Source organism: Triticum urartu, chromosome 4 (genome assembly GCF_003073215.2).
Source record: "Triticum urartu cultivar G1812 chromosome 4, Tu2.1, whole genome shotgun sequence".
Lineage (NCBI taxonomy): Eukaryota > Viridiplantae > Streptophyta > Magnoliopsida > Poales > Poaceae > Triticum > Triticum urartu.
In genome coordinates, this window is record NC_053025.1 from 28,333,729 (window position 1) to 28,356,116 (window position 22,388).

At 44.4% G+C, this 22,388-nt stretch overlaps 3 protein-coding genes across 3 annotated transcripts; all 3 read right to left on the reverse strand.

Moving 5' to 3' along the window:
- Window positions 1–4,854: 4,854 nt before the first annotated feature.
- Window positions 4,855–10,963, reverse strand: LOC125550425 (ankyrin-1-like). Its single transcript, XM_048713418.1, has 10 exons — window positions 10,695–10,963; window positions 10,326–10,487; window positions 10,012–10,143; window positions 8,901–9,040; window positions 7,985–8,095; window positions 7,775–7,867; window positions 6,415–6,513; window positions 5,596–5,766; window positions 5,424–5,503; window positions 4,855–5,167 (listed from the first exon to the last, which is right to left on the reverse strand). The coding sequence occupies exons 1-10, from the start codon at window positions 10,846–10,848 to the stop codon at window positions 5,104–5,106; spliced, it is 1,206 nt and encodes a 401-aa protein (XP_048569375.1). The 5' UTR covers window positions 10,849–10,963; the 3' UTR covers window positions 4,855–5,103.
- A 1,525-nt stretch (window positions 10,964–12,488) lies between these two features.
- On the reverse strand, window positions 12,489–15,188 carry LOC125553464 (protein STIP1 homolog). Its single transcript, XM_048717244.1, has 6 exons — window positions 15,011–15,188; window positions 14,793–14,889; window positions 14,249–14,350; window positions 13,285–13,455; window positions 13,120–13,199; window positions 12,489–12,959 (listed from the first exon to the last, which is right to left on the reverse strand). Exons 2-6 carry the CDS (start codon window positions 14,793–14,795, stop codon window positions 12,845–12,847), a joined length of 471 nt encoding a protein of 156 aa, XP_048573201.1. The 5' UTR covers window positions 14,796–14,889; window positions 15,011–15,188; the 3' UTR covers window positions 12,489–12,844.
- A 632-nt stretch (window positions 15,189–15,820) lies between these two features.
- LOC125550426 lies at window positions 15,821–17,989 on the reverse strand. The gene is made up of 3 exons (XM_048713420.1): window positions 17,882–17,989; window positions 16,712–17,614; window positions 15,821–16,628 (listed from the first exon to the last, which is right to left on the reverse strand). The coding sequence occupies exons 1-3, from the start codon at window positions 17,885–17,887 to the stop codon at window positions 15,912–15,914; spliced, it is 1,626 nt and encodes a 541-aa protein (XP_048569377.1). The 5' UTR covers window positions 17,888–17,989; the 3' UTR covers window positions 15,821–15,911.
- Between the last annotated feature and the right edge of the window lie 4,399 nt (window positions 17,990–22,388).

Here is a 22,388-nt window from a genome sequence, read left to right on the forward strand (position 1 = left end):
CCCCCCCAAAACAAAACCCTAGCAGATGCGACGCCGCAATGAAGCGAGGGGGCGGCGCCCTCGCTCGGGAGGCGTGGGTACCCGCCGTACGGACGGTCGCGTCGAATGGCTCTCTCGTGCTGGGCCGGCCCGTTTGGCCAGCTCTGCTCATAAGGAACAAAAATGCAGAAGATCATTCGCGCGGATTCTCCTAATTTTATCTTATATTTTTAAGAAGTTGATTCTAATTTTCTTAACATGCAAAATGTCTATCTCAATGTCCCATTATGCAATGCATAGAGCTCATCTCAGCACGTATGACATGTCATCAGTCCAACCTAGAATAAAGTTGTTATTTATATTTTCTTATATCATGATAAATATTTATTATTCATGTTAGAATTGTATTAACCGAAAACTTAGTACATGTATGAATACATAGACAAAACAAAGTGTCCCTAGTATGCCTCTACTTGACTAGCTCGTTAATCAAAGATGGTTATGTTTCCTGACCATAGACACGTGTTGTCATTTGATAAACGGGATCACATCATTAGAGAATGATATGATGGACAAGACCCATCCGTTAGCTTAGCATAATGATCGTTTAGTTTTATTGCTGTTGATTTCATCATGACTTATACATGTTTCTCTGACTATGAGATTATGCAACTCCCAAATAACGGAGGAACACCATGTGTGCTATCAAACGTCACAGCGTAACTGGGTGATTATAAAGATGCTCTACAGATATCTCCGAAGGTGTTTGTTGGGTTGGCATAGATCGAGATTAGGATTTGTCACTCCGTGTATCGGAGAGGTATCTCTGGGCCCTCCCGGTAATGCACATCACTATAAGCCTTGCAAGCAATGTGATTAATGAGTTAGTCACGGGATGATGCATTACGGAATGAGTAAAGAGACTTACCGGTAATGAGATTGAACTAGGTATGAGGATACCGACGATCGAATCTCGGGCAAGTAACATACCGATAACAAAGGTAACAACGTATGTTGTTATACGGTTTGACCGATAAAGATCTTCATAGAATATGTAGGAGCCAATATGAGCATCCAGGTTCTGCTATTGGTTATTGACCGGAGATATGTCTCGGTCATGTTTACATACTTCTTGAACCCGTAGGGTCCGCACGCTTAGCGTTCGATGATGATTTGTATTATGAGTTATGTGATTTGATGACCAAAGTTTGTTCGGAGTCCCGGATGAGATCACGGACATGACAAAGAGTTTCGAAATGGTCGAGAGGTAAGATTCATATATTGGATGGCTATATTCGGATATCGGAAAGGTTCCAAGTGATTCAGGTGTTTTTCAGAGTACCGGGGAAAGAATCCAATGTGTTAGTTTTGGCACAATGGGAAATTCAGTTTATATACCTATACTCAACACCAGCTATCATGGTCATCCTCATTTGGTTTAGTACCGATCAAGCAGCACCAGGTTGAGTAAAACCAACAAACTTCAGTCACTATCTGCTGGATTTTTTAGGCATCATCGTAAGGAAAGCATCTGAACAGATCTCAGTATTCCAAAATTAAAATTAACAAACCTACAACATGCATGTTTGTGTATAACCTATCTGCAAGCAATATGTTTTTTGAGGATTACATCAAGACTTACACCGACATCAAGGCTACATCGTGTTCCTTCCGTAGCAGATCATATAGTTGGTCCCGGACACCATCCGACCTCGACAGTTCTGCATGCACCCACCTGCCTATCTACAAGCAATTTTTTATCATCTCTGGTACTCCATGCACATAGTTGGCGTGATTATAACATTGTAGGCAGAAAAGGCATCCGTCTGTAATCTGAATCTTCACTGAACTTTTCAGGTTTGACCGTCCATGAGATCGATCACACAAAATTTGACAACTCAAGCTTTTACCCTTACCGGTCTACCATCAACCATGGAAAATCCACCACATACTTGGCTCCATATTGAGAAAGTTCACCACCTTCATCTCACATGACTTGTCACACTGCATATCCACGAACCAATCCAGTTAATGTTTGACGACTGAAAAAAATTCAGAGTAAATCAGCGAATGCATGAATAAATCGATCAGTGCATTGCAACGGGAGAAAAAAAACATCACACACATGCCACCAAGCTCTAGGACCTTCGCCTCCGACATGGCAATCAAGCATACTCGGCGCCCATGCACTGGGCCGCATGATGATCTTGTACCCTTGGGCCCAACCGGCGACGTCGGTGGCGAGTCAAGGCAGCAACGATAGACAAGTGCTGGCAACCTGCAGAGGATGGATAAAAGAAAGACCGAAGAGGGGGGCTTGTATCTATCAAGCATAAATATTTACAATAAAATCGACCTGACCCGTACCAAGTTGAGCAGGATTTTCGTATAGCTTCCTCTTATATAGCATCTTCATCAGAAAATCCAGCACACAAATATATAAATATGTTTTCAAAGATAGTGAGGATCGACAGAGAGTCTTGAAGAATTCTGACAATGTAAACCGTAATAGGCTTGAACCTCCACCACACATGTAATTTTATCAAATTGACAAGGGAAGTTAGAGGAATTGTAGCCTAAAAAATGGCTCCATCTAAACCATGCTATGTATTCCCGTTTGAGATCTTTTATAGAATCAATAAAATATGACGACATTAGGAATCAAAGATCAAAGATCGACTAAGAAACTCAAGGATTAGGGAATCATACTTACCTTATTAGGAATGACACTGATGGAATTAATGAAGTGATGTGTCATGCTCAGGCCAAAGGATCCGTGCGTCCTTGATACACACATGTACGTACATGAAGGTTGCTGGGTTGAAACTTGAAAGGAGATTGACTCATTTGTCAGCCGAACATACACAAACATGATTTTGTTCTGTATCTTCAGCACACGCACCCCTGTCTCTGTGTTCTCTTATTTCTTTGCACCGTCCTCATCACCTCGGCATTCCAATCTAGCACCTCGGTCCACGCCACCCCGGCCTGCCCGCCTGCACTGTGCAGCTTCTCCGCAAGCTTCCGACTCTGTGTTTGCTGCGTCAGCCCCAACATGCCACGGCCACTATCTCACGATATGGGAAAAATCTGGAGGGGAGAGGCAATAAAAATCAATTGGGTTCTTGCTTTTCCAATTAATTTTCATGTCGTTGATGTGGATGAAGATGCTGTGATGGGAAGCTGGACGCTACACATGTCGGCGACCATCCCCAGCCCTAGCTCCTATCTTCTTCCTCATGCATGGGGACGGGCCACCCGAACAACTCCTCCATCTCGCCTCCTCCATGTTCTACCTCCCGCGCCTTCCAGTTGTGGGTTACTCCTATGTTTTCTCTTCTGCTCTCTTCCTCCGCAGCCAGAGGCGACGGCGCACTGCACTCACGGCCGCCATCCAAGCTGATTCTGCGCGCGCGCGGCCCAGCAGGCGGACGACTGCAAGGGGTCAACGCGGGCGAGCATGTTCTCCCGAGACGAACTTGAGGCGGCCATGGCCAATCTTGTGCAGCGTGGGGAAACGATGGATGCGAACGAAAGCGGCCAGATGGAGGCGGCCTCCCTCCTCTCACACGAGCACGGTGGCCGCCTTGTCGTTCGTAGCCATCTCAACCGCCGGGCACGTGGGCAAAGTGAAGTTTGACTTTTTTCGAGAGTACACAAATTGCGTACCATATTTTTTATAGAAGAAAGAAATGGTTCTACAAGAATCCTCACGATGATGTGAACATCAACGATAGGTACTCTCACACCATGCACCCTATCTAGCCTACTCTCTCACAAAAAGTTGCAATCCTACTCCATTAAAGGCTAACTTCCAATCTCTTAGTTCGCCAAGAATCGTGTTAGCAAGGCCAGCAGCACCATTTTGTTGTTCGGGTGTTACGTTGCTTCCATAGTGACCATGCCGTGCAAATGACAAAACTGTCAAATCCCCTTTTCTTGGTCGTTTGGAAGCTAGCTCGATGCCGGAGCCACCAGTCTAGAAAAGTGCCTGTCACCAATGTGTGCTCTGCATTGTCTTCATTCTGGAGGCAGGTGAGCCGAGGGCTAATCTTGGAGTCCGTGGCGAGCTTGGTCAAATTCAAATATAGAGAAGTTTGGACTTCATTTTTTTAATACGCCTCATATTTTTGGAACAGAGAGATCAAGTACTGTCATTGAAAGAAAAATAGGTTCAACACTTGGTATCATTTGAAACATTCAAGGCTAATACTCCCTCCTCTTTATTTACTGCATATTAGCTTTGACTTCAGTCAAACTTTATAAAGTTTGACCAGGTTTACAAAAAACAATACGAACATTTATGTTTCTTGATGAATCTAACGGTTTTGCTTTGGCATTGTATATGTTAATAATTTTTTTCATAAACTTCGTCGAAATTTATAAAGTTTGATTTTAGCTTTCTATAAACATTACGACTTCAATTCACCTTGCACCATTTTTATCGTACTTTGTTGTAGCGTAGTTTCTCAGCCTGGTGCCCAGGAGGAAGTACGCCAGTCTGTTTTTTTTATCAGACAACTAATTATTCTAGGCCATCTTTTGTTGGAGAATACTTATCTGCTTCCAAATTTCTGGGAGGGAGCATTTGGCGTTAGGGGTCATCAGTGGAGACTGAGGACCAGATCTGGATGATATCCCAGGACAGAGGGTTTACCATTCCCAGCAGTCCATGACTCATGCTGAAAATTGGAATGGGCCGCATAACGGACATCTTCGTCTACACTAGGGCAGTTTCAAAGTCCCCGAGATTCCACAAAGCACAGCGAGCCACCACCCGCAGAGAAGCTCGATGGATCGGTTCGCCCAACAACAGAAACTTCTATCGACGAACGGATCACAACAGACAGTACACAAACTAAGGAACAATGCCCATTGAGATGACAAACGTGGTGGTCCTCCTTCGCTGCAGACAGGAAACGAAAATTCCACTTCCACTCGACCGGGTCTACTACGGCATTCTGCAACAGCGCCATTGACACACAAACCACAGTGATCGACTAGTCACCGAGTGCCATCTCACTACCACTACGGTACCCAAAAGAAGATAAGTACGTTTCCTGGCAGGCTAGCACTAGGATAGATATTTACACGAAACAGGGCAGGGCGATCGACGGTTTTCCTCTAATCAGATGGCTTGGAGCCTTTTCCAGCCAAGTGGTCCTTCTTAATTCCCTCAATTGCTTCCCTGCAAACATGAGTCAAGTCAAGTTAGTTCCCTCATCGGCGCCCGGGTTAGAGCAGTCCGCAAATGCGCATCAACAAACACGAAGCGGGATTCTCGGTTCCGTCTCTCCCACCACTCTAAATTGGTAGCGATCATGTACTACACGGAGAAAAAAAGAAACCAAAGTGTACATATACTAGCGAACTTATCAAAACCCAACAAGGTCACATCACTGGAGAGATTCTTGGAAAGAGGAGCACGAGTCAGGATAGCTTACATGAACGCTTTCTCCATCTCAACATTTTCAGGGTCCACCTGCAGCCCAGCCATGAATGCATCACTAGCTCCTTTGTAGTCCTACCAATGGGAGGTCGGCAGATTATAGTGTGTGTATACAGGGAGATGCCATGCAACCAAGTGCAGGGTGAGTAATCTGTGACTTATCTGACCTCGAGCGACAGGAGAGCAGCGCCTTTCCTGTAGTAACCTTTGATCCATTCGGGCCGCAGTTTTATGCAAGTGTTAGCATCGCGCACAGCCTTATCTGCTTCAGTCATTTGCAGGTAGCAAAGGCTCCTGTTTGAGTACAGAGTTGCATCACTAGGGTCCAGCTCAATCGCCTACATCAAAACAGAGAATTGAAAATGGTGAGGGACGTGTCATTGTCATAAGCAAACAGGTCTTTATAGCGAAAGAACGGAACGGCATATGTCTGTTATAACTTGCACATGGCTACTTATGTATGCCTGACAAGAGCCTTTACCCAAGTTAACAAGACAACATTGGTTCCGTAAGTCCATGCCTGTGACAATCATCAATATCATTAGGGCTGTTCACAATTTATGATGGTTCTGAACTGAAACTGAGAACCAATATTTCGAGAGAGCTGCTGAAACTGATTTGAACCGTTCCCAGCAGCCATGTCTGTGTCATGGGCTCATGGCTGTTGAAGGTTTCCAAACAACATAACATGTGTCCAGACTTGGCTGGAGAGTGGAGATCTTATAATACTGTCGTGGATTCAACTATCATTGTACTTCACAGAGTTACTTGGCTTATATCTAGACATATTATACCTGGAGACTGTCAAATAAGTACACTCTTGATTCCATCAATGAACAGATATTTTGAAACAGAAACCCCAATGTTTGTATAATGAGAGAATAAGGTGTACTGTAGAAGTTTCATGCGTATGCTGATATGCATCTTGCAAAGACCTTGAGGAGCATAACGAATACTCATACATCATTCTTCAGATCACTACTAACCTCGGTGTAGAACTTTGACGCGCCATGGTAGTCCTTTCTCTTAATAGCTTTCTCGGCATATGATTTCAACTGAAGATTTGTATTTTTTTCATGCTTAACCTAAATCATAGAGACAAATTAATAAGACAAGCAAAATATACATACAAAATGTACAATGTTCACTGAAGATTAAAGAAGTTTCTTTTTGTGCCAAAAAAGACATTGTTTGATGATGAAACTTCATATAACAACGGAAGACTCATAACCAACTAGGTTGAACTGTTTGTTTAACCAAGCCGAACAGTTGTAGACAGATAATTAGAGGATAGAGTTTGGGACGGATTTTCCACTGGGCAACGAAATGCACGTCTTTGCATCAAAATTGAAGTCTACATATAACACTCACTCATGTCCATCTCTCATTCAAAATGATGAAAGATACTTTTTTGAGCCAGGAGCAAGCGCTCCTGAGCTCTGTTAGTAGTTACCTAAGTTAAAAATAGTGGGCTACGGCAAAAAGTGACAGCCCCAAAATAAGCTACATAGGAGCTAAAGCACCCCTAAATGGTACTCCCTCTGTCTCATAATATAAGAACGTTTTTGCAAGCTAACATAGCTTGCAAAAACGTCTTATATTGTGGGACAGAGGGAGTATTTACCAAGGGAGTATGTAGGAAGAGTTTGTGTCAAACTAGGAGTTCTTATCTTTTTTGACGAAACCTCGTCAGAGGGCGGGGAGCTCCCGCATTTGCATATAGAAGAAGAGAGTTGGTCCGGTTAATAAGGGAAACCGGACCCAAAAACCATACATGCATCGGTTAATTAAGGGAAACCGGCGAAGACCACACACCCATGTTAATAAGGGAGTTCTTATCTTAGTTATATCCAACCCAGCATCAACTGCACCCAAGTATTCCAGAGTTCATATCCAATTAGGAGTCCTAAGATGGAATGAGTGGTTTGGTTGAGATTTATTGCATCCAAGGGAGATTTCTATTGTACTCTATATTTATAATATAGGGATATTACTAACCTTGAGCACTACCAGTACAAATCAAATTTCTGAAGTAAATCAGACCAAATCCTCAATTGTCAAGGACTGGAGGGAATAAGAAACAATCTTGCTCAGTGACAGATAAGATCTGAGAGGATTAGTCGTTTGATCAAGGGGGCGATACATGATTTACTTCATCAGATGACTCAGGGGTAGATTTGCATGTGAGAACCGAAATAGTAGGAAATAGGTGTTACATGCTAGATATGTCCCCGATCCCCTAGATAATGGCAGTGACTAAGAAAACTGCAAGCACTAGAAGACACAATCAGGTAAAAATGCAACAAAACTCACACAAATATGTGTGATATTAGGGTCTGCACCAACCTTTGACAGGTACTTGACACAATCAGTTAAGCCATAACGTTTTGCTATTACCAACGGAGTTTCGCTATTAGCAGAATTTACATCTGCGCCTGCCTGTAGATATGGATCATATAAAATCAAAAGTTATGGACTATGCAATGCATGTGATAGATTAATATCATAAGAAAACTATATGTATTAACATGAGGTCAAGGTGGACAGTTACCAGACCTCCACAAGCAGCTTGACACACTTCAGTGAAGTAGATTCAGGTACTCCTGAATCGGTACCATGAAGTGCTTCAGTCAGCGGAGTACTTCCCTCTTCTGAGACCTTGTTCGGCTACATTTTTCATTACAGAAAATCTTTAGTGTAAAATATCAACTTCAGTATAGGCAGATATTGAATGCTTAAAAATAATAGATGGAAATTAGAATAGAGACACACAACATGTTTCTGTTCTCATGATTCTCCTTTTATCTGGAAGTGGGATGACAGAAATATCATTGGCCATGCTAATGACAGTTTGCAATAAATATTTTATATACTCCCTCCGTTTCAAATTACTCATCGTAGAAATAGATGTATCTAGAACTAAAATACATCTAGATACATCCATACCCGCGACAAGTAATTCGGAACGGAGGGAGTAGATTGCTAAGCCTCAGCTGGAAAGACAGTTCTGTCAACCTAACCAGTGTTTATGACATAGTAATAGTACAAGACAGAATACACTATGCTAATCAAATAAGAAATACACATGTTAAAGCAGGAATCTATCCAGCTTCTGCATAGGAACAAGGGGATCACAAGCTGTACATTTGACATAAATATCTGCTATAACATCATGAAAGAATTGAAGATCACACAGCTAGGAAAAGTAAGCAATGGTACAGAGTAGCATGAAGTATGACCTGCGGAAAAGCCATTTGAACCGCCATTTTAGCTAACTACTCTATATGTGATTTTGAACTAATATTAGTTAGAACTTAGAAATATAAGAGATGAAAATCTACAGCTATGATAAAAGGCTGTGATAAGATTAAGGCGTGGAACCGCAATCCAACATACTAAATGATGATGAATCTGCATCCTAACAAGGTAGCATATAAAGCACAGATACAAAAACATGAAATATACTCATTACATCTGCATGGTGCTCCAACAGAACTTTCATGACACCAATCATCCCATAGCCAGCAGCGAAATGTAGTGGTGTCAGACCAATATAAGCTACATCAATACTAGCTCCTCTAGATAGCAACAATCGTGCTGCTTCATCACGCCCTAGACATGGTGCAGAAAAAAAAACAAGTTAATGTTACAATGAAAAATAAGCATTTCTTGCACAACAAAAGAAATGTATTCTTAAACATCATCAAGAACCACCACCTGCATGCCTTGGCTAGAGGCCAGGCATCAGTTAGCAACGTCATGATTATTTTGGTGAAACTATTTAAGAGACACGACATGGATAGGATAGGGGTGTCATAAACAGGGGTGCATGGAAGTTAGCTATCCAAGTGCCAGAACCATAACTAGGTTTCGAGATCTTATAGGTTTCAACTCTAGTCTACCCAAACTTGATTGGGATTGAAAGGCATTGTCGTTGCTTTTTCATTTATAAGGGACATGCCAATGCTATAGAACTGAAAAGAACAAGCACAAAATAAGAGCAAAGTATTAATCCACAGGGAGAACAAATAAGACCATACATATGTTATCGTTTTGTTATAATAATGAGACACAAACACAAAATAAGACCAGACGTGTTAGCTTTGTTTACTGGGGACCGGGCGTATTAATTCGTAGGGAGAACAAACTGAACTGAAACTGTAAATGACACCATCTGCTAAAGTCACATGACCAAGTTCATCTAATATGCCATGAAAATAGAATAAAAGAAGTAGGAATACTAGTTTGCTAATTATCAGAACCAGACTGAACATCGCCTCAGTGAGGGTTTGAAATGTAATTTGTAAGCCTACAGGGTTGGATAGCACCAAAAATCAGCATGAACTGTGCAAAATAGCCAAATCGATTTCTTATAAACTACACTTCTGGTAGAAGTGCAAGAATTCAGCATCTAAGATAGAACAAAAACTAGAAGCCACACAAATGATCAAATTGCATTAGTGAGGAGTTGAAGACTGTTCAGGAGAACAACGAGCCACTCCTTCAAATCTTGTTTGCACAGCAACCAACTAACTGGTAAACAAGTCTAAATACAGAAAGCTTAGTGTTCGCGCAGAAGTGACCATGTTTTGCAGCATGGTGAAGAGGATAATGGCCTGAATTGGCTGGCTTATTCGGATCGGCCCCCTTGTCCAGAAGGTACCTCATAACATGCATTCTTCCATCCGCTGCAGCAGCAGCCAAAGCAGTTACACCTGCCAATATAAAATCACAAACAAGTAACTAGTGCTTCTTAGAGTATCTGAAACTGATGCGCTGAATTTTACTGAAATATACACACAAACTGAAAGATGGCGCACACTAGCAACATTGCGAAATCGAGCATAACCGTAACAAGAACACGGAATCAACCAGCACGGAGAAAGCGCGCGCATACCGGCTTGGCTGCCAGCATTGACATCGAAGCCCAGCTCCTCCACCATGCACCTGACGGCGTCCAGTTTCCCCAAGCGTGCCGCGGTCTGGAAAGGGCCCGCGCCGACGAGACACACATCGGCAAGCCAGGCCATCCCCTTGGCGTCCCTGCCGCTCGCCAGCTCTTCAATACAACACGGAGAAATCTGATGTGAGAGACATGGACGGCGGCGCTACATTGCAGAGCGAAAGGAGCAGACGCACGCGCGGACCGCCCCGTCCATTCCCCCCAAACCAAAACCCTAGCAGACGCGAGGCGGCATTGGAGGGAGGGAGGGGGCGGCGCGCGGGCAGACGGTTGACGGATTGGATCGAGGGGGAGGTCGCTCACCCCTGAGGCGGGGAAGGTCGCCCTGGAAGGCCGCGTCGAAGAAGGCCATCTGCGGCGAGCCCTCGCTCGGGAGGCGTGGGTACCCGCCGTACGGACGGTCGCGTCGAATGGCTCTCTCGAAGCCGAGCGCAACTCTAAAGTCTGCGCACTCCATTGCCGCCGGCGACGGGCTGTGCCGCCTCGAACCGCCGTCGCTTTGCCGCCGCCTCGGAGAGTCGAGAGTTGTGGGGGTTTGGGAAGCAGAAGAAGCGGCGACGAATATTGAAGTCGCTCCAAAGGACCAAAATGCAGAGGCCCACCTCGTGCGCATTCTCCTAGAACAACAAACGGCCCATTCACTTTACAAAAATTTCAAATCAAAAGGAATAGGAAAAGTAAAGATTAGGATGCAATATATTTTATCCCCCCCCCCTCCATGGCAACTACGGAAAACCTTTCTCCCCTCGATCTCCGTCGGGGAGCCCGTGGATTCGCCTCCCGTCCGACTGCCGCTCCGGCGGCTGGTGTCGGGAGGGGATTTCTGGTGTCTCGGCTTCGGTTAGTAGATAGGTAGGGTTTTTAGTCGTCGTAGTGGTGTCGTTTGGACGAATGCGGCGCTTGTTTTTCGAGTCAGTCTTCTGGCTTCCGACCCTCCTCAAGTTTGTCCATTGGAACGGATTAGATGGAGTTTTAGCATAAATTCCTACCGGCTTCTCAGGGCGGAGAGATTAGGGTTTTTCGTCGTGCGTACGCAACGGCACTATTTGATGTCAGGTTCTTTAGATCAATTAAGGATTCAAAGGCGATGACCGCGGCTCCAAAGCGCTGGTCCTTAGGGGCACGTGCACGAAGATTCCTCGACAATCATCGACAAGGTTAGTCCAGCTCCGGCATGGGAGCCGCGACAACGGCACGTCGGCGGCTCGTTTTGACGGCGGAAATGATCGTTCGGTGGTCTATGAATCTCGATGTGATTTTTATTATGTTTTTAGGTGCTTTGTACTTCCGATGAATTTTTAGAATAAATCTGATCCTTTTCATAAGAAAAATTAGGATGCCTGCCTCCTCCCATCCTTAGAAATTTTTCAAGTACGTTGATTTAAATATCTCCATGAGTTTCTAGATATAGACCTTTTAGATATTTCAATATGAACTACATCGCACGATGTATAAGACATATTTTAGAGTGTATATTCACTCATTTTTCTTGTATGTACTTGTATTGGAATCTCTAAGAGGGCTCAGACCGATCTCAAATGCCCGGACCGACTGGCGCGTTCGCCACATCGTATCCGGCCCAAATTGGCCCACCCGACCTCACATATATTCGTCCCCAACTGCTTCCTGGACCAAACCCTAGTCATTACACTCCATTCAACCCCACCAACCAAACGCCCGGCTGTCCGGCACCCCTCATATCTAGCCCAAATATTGGGCGGCCCGGGCACGTCCTCCATGTCAGTCTGGCCCACCACCGACCCCACGTTGTCCCCCATAAAAAATCCCAATTCATCCCCTCTCCGAACCATAGCTCACTCCACTGTCCTCTCTTGCTCCGCCCCTTCCTCTCCCCTCCCCAATTTGCTCCGTCCCTTCCTCTCCCCTCCCCAATTCTGATCGAATCCTACGAAATGTCGAGCTCCGGCAGCCACTTGGGCTCCGACCTCTACGAGGAGCTGGCCACGGATAGTGAGTGAGTTTTTTTTTTGTAGTGCCATTTGATATTCTGATTGATGCCGGCTCGTGAGTATAGAGAGGCAATGCTTCTAACTTGATCAGTGAAAACGAACTGTTGTACACAGGATCACAAACTGATAGCGTCATAGTGTGATGCATCGTACAAACGAAATTCTGATTTCTGAGAGCTCTAGCACATCATGAGCCATAAGATCATACATACCGTACATTTGACGATAAATAGGATGACAGATAGCTGCTAATATCGGTGATAGCTAGGCTAACAGATAGCTGCCAGTTTTGGTGATAAAACTGGACCAAGTTGCAATGGAAGTGGTCATTGCAAACGGTGCAATTGAAAAAGCAATCTCACAGTCTCACAGCTACAGTGTACATTTCCTCAATATTGTGTGAAATTCAGTCAAATCCATAGTGATGCAAGCGGTGGCTGGCTGTGGCTTAGTACAATCCCCTACGTACGTTGTTGGAGCAGCTCAACGGGTGTTGCGGCCACGCCCTTTGCGTGCCTGTTTTTCTCTAGCTGGATGGCTTGAAGCATTTTCTCTTTTTTTGGCCATGTCATCCTTTTTCATCGCCTCAACTGCCTCCCTGCAACCAGGAAAAAAACAAAACTGGTTTGTCAGCCCTTCAATTTAGGCATCAATTATATTTTACCCTCACAAACACAAGCATTTCAATTCAAGAAACAAAGGAGGAGTTGGAGTTTCCTTCTTATTAGAAAAGGCTGAAACATAATTTAGGAGCTTACTGGAATACTTTCTCCATCTTGGTGTTTCCAGGGTCCAGTTTCAGTCCGGCCTCGAATGCGTCACATGCTTCTTTGTACTCCTAAAGATGGACAGCTAGGCAAATTATACGAGTGGAGGCGATGGCATACACACACAAGTGCAGGTCAGGAAACTAGAATTCTCACCTTGAACGACATGAGAGCAGCTCCTTTCCTGTAGTAACCTTTTAACCATTCGGGCCGCAGTTTTATGCAGGTGTTAGCATCACGCAATGCCTTACCTGCTTCAGTCATTTGCAGGTAGCAAAGGCTCCTGTTTGCGTACAGCGTCGCATCACTAGGGTCCAGCTCAATTGCCTGCATATCAGCAATAAAATACAGGTTAACAGGACAATAGTGATTCCAAGCATATCAGCAATAACATACAGGTTAACAAGACAATACTGATTCCAAGTATATCAGCAATGACAAGCAGGTTTATTTAGTGATGCTTCAAGTTGGTATCAGTATGAACCTGAGAACCGAGGTTTCTCAAACCTCTGGACCTATGACTGCTGAATCCTTATTTTTTCAAATAAGAGAGGGCTGCTGAAGCGTTATTTGTTTGTGCTGTTGCCAGAGCTAATGCCTTAATGGCTATCAAAGGTTTACAGACAACAAGAATATACAATACTCCCTCCGTAAACTAATATAAGAGCTTTTAGATCACTAAAATAGTGATCTAAACGCTCTTATACTAATTTACAGAGGGAGTACATCTCAAATTCGTCCGGAGTAGCAGATAGATATTTGGCTTAGAGTTGGACAGATTATCAACTGAAATAATTCAAATGGTGGAAGTCCTGTCAACAATACCAAAACATATAATAAAATACTCCCTCTGTACAACATAAGCAGAATCTCTCCTTGTATGTTTACAGGAAAGGTGAAAAAAGTTTTGCGCACATGCATATTGTAAGGAACATAAATCCAAACAAACAAATGCTACTGTTTTTACTCTCCACCTTATTTTTATTAGCAACAGCAGATATAAGATAGAACACAAAAGAGATAGATTAAACAACCATATATACATCACATCAGGTCAACAAGTAATGCTACAAAGATTGAGTATTCCTCACGTGCACAATTTATCCACATCAATACTAACCTCGCTGTAGAATGCGGACGCGCCACGGTAATTCTTTCTCTTAACAGCTACGTCACCGCAAAGTTTCAGCTCAGCCTTTGTGTTTTTATCATCTTGCTCACCCTAAATCATGGACATTATTAGTTAAGCCAAGCAAAATAAAGATGCAAAATGTACAAGGTTGATGAATATTGAAAAGGTAAACTGAGAAAGCAGACTAACAGTACGCAGATCGATTCTCTGAACTTAACTGAGTCATACAGAGTTGAAACACAAGAATATCAACTAGCCCGTTTTCAAAAACAGGGAGAACAAAGCGCAACATATGAAAAATACACGCTGCAAACTGGGTTTTTTTTAGACACTAGTGCCTCGCAGAATTAGCCTAAATGTGCTGCAAAACTCGCATTTGGTTTGAGACATCCATCAAAGGTCAGTCCGTTAAGCAAACATTGTTTGAGTGGAAGGGGATGGAACCAACTTCCAGCCGTGAATGGCGAAGAAGCGGACCCCGAACCAGCAGAGACGGAACCCAAAATTGAACTGGGAGATGAAGTAAACTCACCATCCTTGCCTTGCCGCCTATGGAGCCTGCCGTGGATCGCCTCCTTCTGCCTGCTTCTGATCGTCGCACACTGCTGCTGGGTTTCTGGGTTTTCGGCCTGCTATCACCGATGAGACAGATAGCTGGGCTTAAAAAATTAATCATCTACCCGTTGCAGCCTAATCGCTATCAGGCGAAGGAAATTCGTTGAGGTGGAGACAGACTATACCAGCACACACCTGAACCTGCCGAGAGTGGTGGGGTCGAGGGTCGGGGATGGTGGCGCTGGCGCGGCGATCTTCCTCTCCGATGCGGGGTGGGAGGGGGAGGAGGGGAACGGCGGTCGCCGCAGTAGCGAGGAACTGTGGCGGCGATTTAGGTCTCGGGTCGGGTCGGGTGTGGGCAGGCTGTGCGGCTTCCCTCAATCAGCAGCGATGCGGGGATTGCAGGCCTTGGGCAGCTGGGCCTGTGCGTGCAAATCAATAGCCCATCTAGGTCCGAACTTGGCCCAAATCTCTTCTCTCTAATTAAAGAGTACTTTGTCTCAAAAAATAATAAGTAAAGAGTACTTTTACAAAGGCCACTCTCATCTGATATTCTGATTGATGCCCGCTCGTGAGTTTAGAGAGGCAATGCTTCTAACTTGATCAGTGAAAACGAACTGTTGTACACAAGAGCACAAACTGATAGTGTCATAGTGTGATGCATCGTACGGACGAAATTCAAGAATCACATGGGAGAAATAGCATGATGTTCAACAGTTATCTATAATTGCATGTTTCTTCTATAGTTTTTTTATACCCAACAGTTATATTTGCTCTGCTTCCATGTTTGCAGAGGTGGGCTGGTGCTGCTCCCGGTCTGCATTTTCATTGTAAATACTGTAGTTTAGCAAGATAAGTCATGCTATTCATGTTTCTTGTTTTGAAACTACCAACGACACGTTCATGGCCCAAATGTTTCCTCTAACTTTATAATGGCTCAATCATTCAGTACTCATCATCCTTTCATCGTAACACAAAACATAAAAATACAGTTCAGATGGCCAAAATAAAATGAGAACTGTTAATAACCAAAGTACTAACAAACACTTCCAAAAGTTCAAAGCAACCACTGTTGATAGTACAGTTCACTGTTAAATCAACCACTTGTTGCGTCAAAGTGTGAGCACTGTGGGTAAAGCTTTTTTGCTTGATGGTCAGCCCTTATCGTCTTGTTGGAGTGGATTATGGCAAACGACTCAATCCCCGCGGTGATTCTCTTCTTCAGTGAAATCTTCTGCCTTTTAGTCCAGGCGAACCTGGTGGGCTTCTTGTCCTGGCAGTTGCCGCACTCCAACTCCAACCTACTATAGAGGAACACATCCTCTAGATTGACCACCGCCACCATGACACGTCTGACATAATTAACAGCATAATCTTCAGATTCAAAGCCAAAGATGACGAGTGTGACCAAACTGTGGTGTTGGAAATCGGCTGCAGCCGCGCTCCACTCTACACCCTTGTTCTCACTATACGATTCCTTTTTTCTCTTCTCCTCATCCATTTCCATTGAACACAAATCATCCCAGACCTGCATCTCAGCAATAGGACAAAGATAAAAATAAACTGTCTTTAGCCATATATAATACGTGGTAAGAAAACCATGAAAAACTAATATCAAGCACATGTGGCTAAAAGAGAACTTTAGGAAAGCACATACTGTCATGTATAGCTCCTTCAGTAAGGGTGCAGCTTCAAGAATAAACATTGTCCAGGTGAGATCATACCCTTCAGGAAGTTTAACAAGGTTCACAAACCTTAGTTGGCGGAACACAGATGCCAGATCTTGCGTTGGACATTCTGGCTGCACCCAAATCTGCAAATAATATACACATGATAAGATGACCAGAGCAGAGAAGAAGTGAAGCCACAGCTAGGAAAGCAACAATCTTGGCTTACCATTTCGGACCTAAACCCCAACTTCAGAACTCGTGGAGAGGCACTGCCAAGAAACCTACTTAACTTGACCATCTTGTTGTAACTAAGGGCAACATTTGTGAGGCTTACAGACTCGAGCAACGGAACATGACCAAGAACCAGTGGATCTTGGAAATCTATCCAACCGTCAAAGACTATGCTTGTGAGCTGAGGGAGCCAGTTCAGCTTAACTTGCTCGAGACGACAATATACGATACAAAGCTCACTGAGATTAGCGTGTTCAACCTGCAGGGTGCTATGATCACCAGAGTCACAATTGTACAAGTGCATACGCTTCAGCTGCTTGCAAGTGGTGAGGATGCTAGATATGCCTGACTCACCAAATCTCAAATTCCCTATGTTGAGACTAGTGAGACCACCAAATGCAACTGGAGAAGCATCAAAGAACAACATGAATCGTCTCGCCCAGATGACCAGTTCTTCATCATCATCAATTTCATCATCGTCATCCTTCCTTGTCCTAACACAAAATTTGGCATTCTTGACTAGGTGCGTCGCCATGGCATGACCAACGGCGTGCCCGATGGATATGGGGATATCATCTACCAAGTGGAACGTCATGGACAGAAGGCCGATGGTGTGTTCACCTGGATTTCTGCGCGCCAGCACGCTCTTTGTTGCCTGAACCACGGCTGCATTGATCCGAACCAATTCATCGTCAGAGATGTTGGCACTGCTGCGTGACGCGTCCTTGGGCAGGAAGTCTAGAGAACTTATTATAAGCCGAGAGAGCTTGGCGCAGAGCTGACCCCACCGTCTTGAGAGGACGTTGGTTCTTGCAGCATCGCGTACACTGAGTCGGTCAAAAATGTTGACCAGAATGTCATCCGGCAATGCGCTGAGCCTGTCATCTTTATTGCCTTTCTGCAATTGGCATGGACATCAATAAGAGTTGATTTCAGACTTAGTAAAGCAATTTCTACACAGTTGCAAAGATGCAATTTCAATGATAAAAGACACAGACTTGCATATGTTTTTGCCATACCAAAACTGCAATTATCAAATATACAATTTTGATTCAGTCGCAAAGATGCAATTTTTACAGTCATAAAAATGCAATTTTGATGTGAAGTGCAAACTCTCTGAAAAGAAAGGATCCGGCAAGGAAAAGAGGACAATGAACTCACTCACTCCCATGGCTCCCGCGTAGATCCGCCGATGCCCGAGAAGAATTGGTCACGGGTTGCCGGGACAAGAATTGGTCTCTTCCGAAGATTGGCGAGTACCGCTGTGTCCGCCCGGCCATATATATAGCTGCTGGGTTCCCACCACCAATGGAAACTCGGAAACTGAATTCGAAAGAGGGCCTGATTCTGATTGTAATCCGGGAAGGACTGCTTTGATTCCGGCCGGATTGCCGCTAAAAAAGGGAGCCGCTTCGATCGCGGACTGCGGCTCGGAGAGGAGCCGCTTGATTGCTTCGATTGCTGATCGCCGCTCCCAAAAGAGCTGCTGCTCTTGCTGCTTCGATTGGGGACTGCAGCCCCCGCTTTGGGAGCTGCTTATTTGGTCGACTCTTCGCAAGCAGCAATGGATCCTCATTCGAGGCCTCCGACGACAATTGCGACAGCGCGACGGGGGAGATCGGTGCACGGCAGGCGGCGGCGCATAACTGACTCCCGATCCCCTTTGCTCTCTCTCTCTCTCTGGTGAAACCCTAGGTGGGAGGGGGCGGCCTCCTATATGCCGCTTACAGGGAGAGGGAGTGCCCCGAGTCGGCCAGCCCATTAGCAGCGCGAGACTGCACTGGAGCGCTGCACCGACACTGTAACGGTGGACCGAGGTGCTGTGCTAACGTTTTTAAAAAATTGAGAACAACTTCGGAACAGTTCGGAGCATTTTTAAACAATTTTTTATATTTTATGAAATTCGGCACTGTTTTATGGAAAAGCTAACAAATTTTGAAAATCTTAATAACATTTTAAAAATAGACTTTCAAATTCAAACATTGTTTGAAAAATAAAATAAATTTGTTCACGCTTCTTGAAAAATGTGAAATTTTGAATATTTTTTGAAAACATGTGAACAATTTTGAACCATTTTTTAAATTGGGAACATTTCTTGAAAAAACAAACCATTTTTAGTTCCTTAATGTTTTAATTCCAACTATCTTTTGAAGTGTGAAAATTTTGAATTAAGAAAACCAAAAAGAGAAGAACCGGAAAATATAGGAAAAAAACCAAACCGGAAACTTTTGGACGGTTCCCAAAACCGGTAACCAGGATCCAATTGCTCCTAAATGGGTTGGGCCATGTCGGTCGCTCGGCTTAGTCACCTCCACACCAAGCAACGACAACATGACGCAAAGCACATCAAATAAGGAAGTTTCATCCCTCTGACCACCCCTTACTCGATGTCGACGAACATTTTGTCTACGACTAAGAAAAAAACTTTTACAACCATAACATATTCAATTTCTTAATAACTGTGTGTAGTGCATACTTAAAATTCCATTATTCGCCTCCTCTTAGGGCTCATTTGGTTGCCGGAGGGAACAAAATCAGGGCAGCTAACCACCTCGAGGGAATTTGAGGCGCATGTACGGTCCCCTCCTCTTGTGGGGGAAATATCCCTCAATTCACGTGACCAAGGGGGAGATTTTTTTTGTACGAAAAGAAACTGGACCGGGGGAGATGAACCAGCGTGAATGAAGGTAGCGGGCATCGCGAACAATGATTACGCGTGAGAAGAGAATGAGTGGGGGAATCTCCCACAGAGGCCTCGAAACTGCACTTGGGAAAATAGAGGGGTTGGGGCCGGCATGCCCCGTGGACTGGGCCATCCAAATGTTGGTCTCGTTTCTCCCGGGGACAATTTCTGCGTGGGTTTCACCCCCTGTGTCGTGGTTTTGTCACGGCAGATGTCCTCATGAAAAGACTTAGTCGTGGAGCCATCGCTACGGGTTAGCTTAAAGGGGTTAAAGCGGACAAGGGACGCAAGAGAGTTTTTATACTAGTTCGGCCCCTTACGATGAAGGTAAAAGCCTACGTCTAGTTGTGATGGAATTGATGGGGTTTCAATGACCAGGGAGCGAATACGCTTTGCCTGAGTCTCGAGTTGTTGTCTGTTGTCCTAAACCGCCGCCGGGTCGTCCCCTTATATACATGGGTGACGCCCGTCGATTTACAGAGTCCCGAGAACGGCTCATAAACGTGTCTGGTTCGGTCTCCACTTTCTCTACCTTACAATACAAGTTACATACTAATGCCGGTTCACGGCTACAGGCCTTAAACCGGTTCTGGGCCTTGGGCCCTTACCTAACATCCTCATCTGCTTTCATGGGCTTCAAGCATACTCAACTACTGATGAAGTTAACCCGGCTTGGCCTAGCCGGTTTACGCCTAGTAGTAATATCCCCCACACCCTGGATAAAGGCTGGGATCCCCGGGGATCCGCAGCAACCAAAGGAGGCCTTAAGGCCTCGTTTGGCATGCGTGGTTTGGAGGGGATTCAAGCGGATATTCCTCGCGTGGCCCAGAACCCGCGGAAAACCCCGAGGGCCCGTTTGATACGCGAGGTTACATGGGCCAAATCCCCTCAACCCCCCTTCGACCCACTTCCTCCCACGCGCTTCAGAACCCTCGAGGCCCCCCTCGAGGATTTGGTCGCCCGACTCACGTCGCTGCCCGACCTGAGAAGCCGCCGCCGACTCCTCCCAAGACGCCGCCGCCGACTCCTCCCCAAGACGCCGCGCCGCTCAACGCCGGCGATCTCCTCCGGCATACTGGACTTCTCCCCGGTGGTTAGTAATCGCAACCCCTCCCCTCCCCCCTCCTCTCCATGGCTGCCACCTCCCGCACGCCCTCCGTCCGCCTCGTCCTCACCGGCAAGCACGCCAAGAACGGCGTCTCCTACCCAGCTAGCTTGCCAAGAACGCCATCCTCTTCTAGCTCCTCTTCTACCCTAACCCTAGAGGTCGAGATTTGTCTCAATCTGTTCTGTGTATCCATCTGTTCTGCTTTGTCTCTGTTTTTCCTGTTTCCAATCTTTACTTTCGACTCTTGCAAATGTTGGTAAACAATTCTTACTAGGATGTACCATGATAACAACTACACTAGTACAAAATAGGATGCAGATAGACAAAAGATGGTTTATAGTATTTGTTCTTATGAAGAAAGAAAGAGCCGCTATAGAAATGTACATGATCGCAGTCACCACTTAGTATTGTGAAGTCATCTGCAATTAGAACTCACTGGCTAGTGCACTGCTTTTACAAGATTGCCATTTCTGCTCATATTTGATTTTAATCTACTTGGAGACTTTGGAGGTGTCTGTACCATTGAAGCCCATGTAATCTTGGTGTGTGGTAGCAACAAACTACTCAGCCCATGTAATCGAAGCCTAGGAATGGAATGAGCGGTGCGGCCTAGAAAAGAACCAGCATTCGGTTTAGGCTACAAATGTTTGCAACAAACATTCAGTTGCATATAGGACGTGTCTCTTTTGTTCCTAGCATTGTTGTATCTTAATATTTCTTTCATTTACTACATCATTGTAATCTAGGGAACCATATCTGCAAGCTAGAGTTTAGGCTATATATTTTTGCAGAGTTTATAAATCTATGTAGAATAATTAGGATTCAACAAGCGTAAACCTGTTACTTCCCTTGCCAATGAATTGACCTGATGAAATGAATGTAGTTTATACCTGATTGCCATTGTTTATTCAAGGGAAAAGTCTCTTTGATTTTGGTCTTGATTCTAATTGTCCATCTTCTGCATGTATTGGAACAAACCATCCTGCGTTGTTTCTATTCAAATGTGTGTGTCGTCAGATTAGAAATAATGATGAAATTCTGCTACTTATAATACTTATGATGAAATGTGTTTGACTCTTATTTTCGCAGCCTGCCGCTTGGATCCTTGTTGGGGTGGACGAGTTACCTCCTTCTTGGGAACCTGTTGCCACGCCAAACTTCGGTAAGTTACATAAGCTTCTTGGCCTCTTGAGATTATTTCTTTGCTGAAGTAGTATATCATACTTGATAGCTCTTGGTCATTGCACATCTTGGCACACTGATGATATAATATTCTAGGTATTTGGTCTACTTAATCTCCATTTCTCAGATCTTGCCAATTAAGTTCTATTTGCATGGTTGAAGATTGGAGCAAGAAGTCCACTGTGAAAAGGGAGACATCGCCTGACATGATCAAAAAAGAAGATTTTGCGTGTAGAAGTAGAGCTCATGAAGTGAAGTGTACCAGCTAATTCCTATGTCGGTACTTTCTCATAACCTATCTTGATGTATTATCCATCACAGTCCATTTCTCTTGCAATGTCAGCAGTTTGTTTTGGAAAAATAAGTACTATTTGGTGCATATGTCTGCTAGCTGCCAATTCTATTGAGTAACACTAGTTTTTAATTCACCTGAGCGATTTATTATTACAAATTTAAAGTTCAGAGTGTGAAAACATGGTGATAATGATACTTGAGAGATTAGCAGATACCCATATTTTTGGTCATGTAGATTTATGTGCCAACTGCTGCCCATAGTGTTCTTAGTTCATTATTTTGCTACAATTTGGTACAAGTCATAGTTCTGTTCTTAGTTCATTCTTTTGCTACAATTTGGTACAAGTCATAGTTCTGTTCTTAGTTCATTATTTTGCTATTTCCCTTGGTGATTTGTTAAGTTAC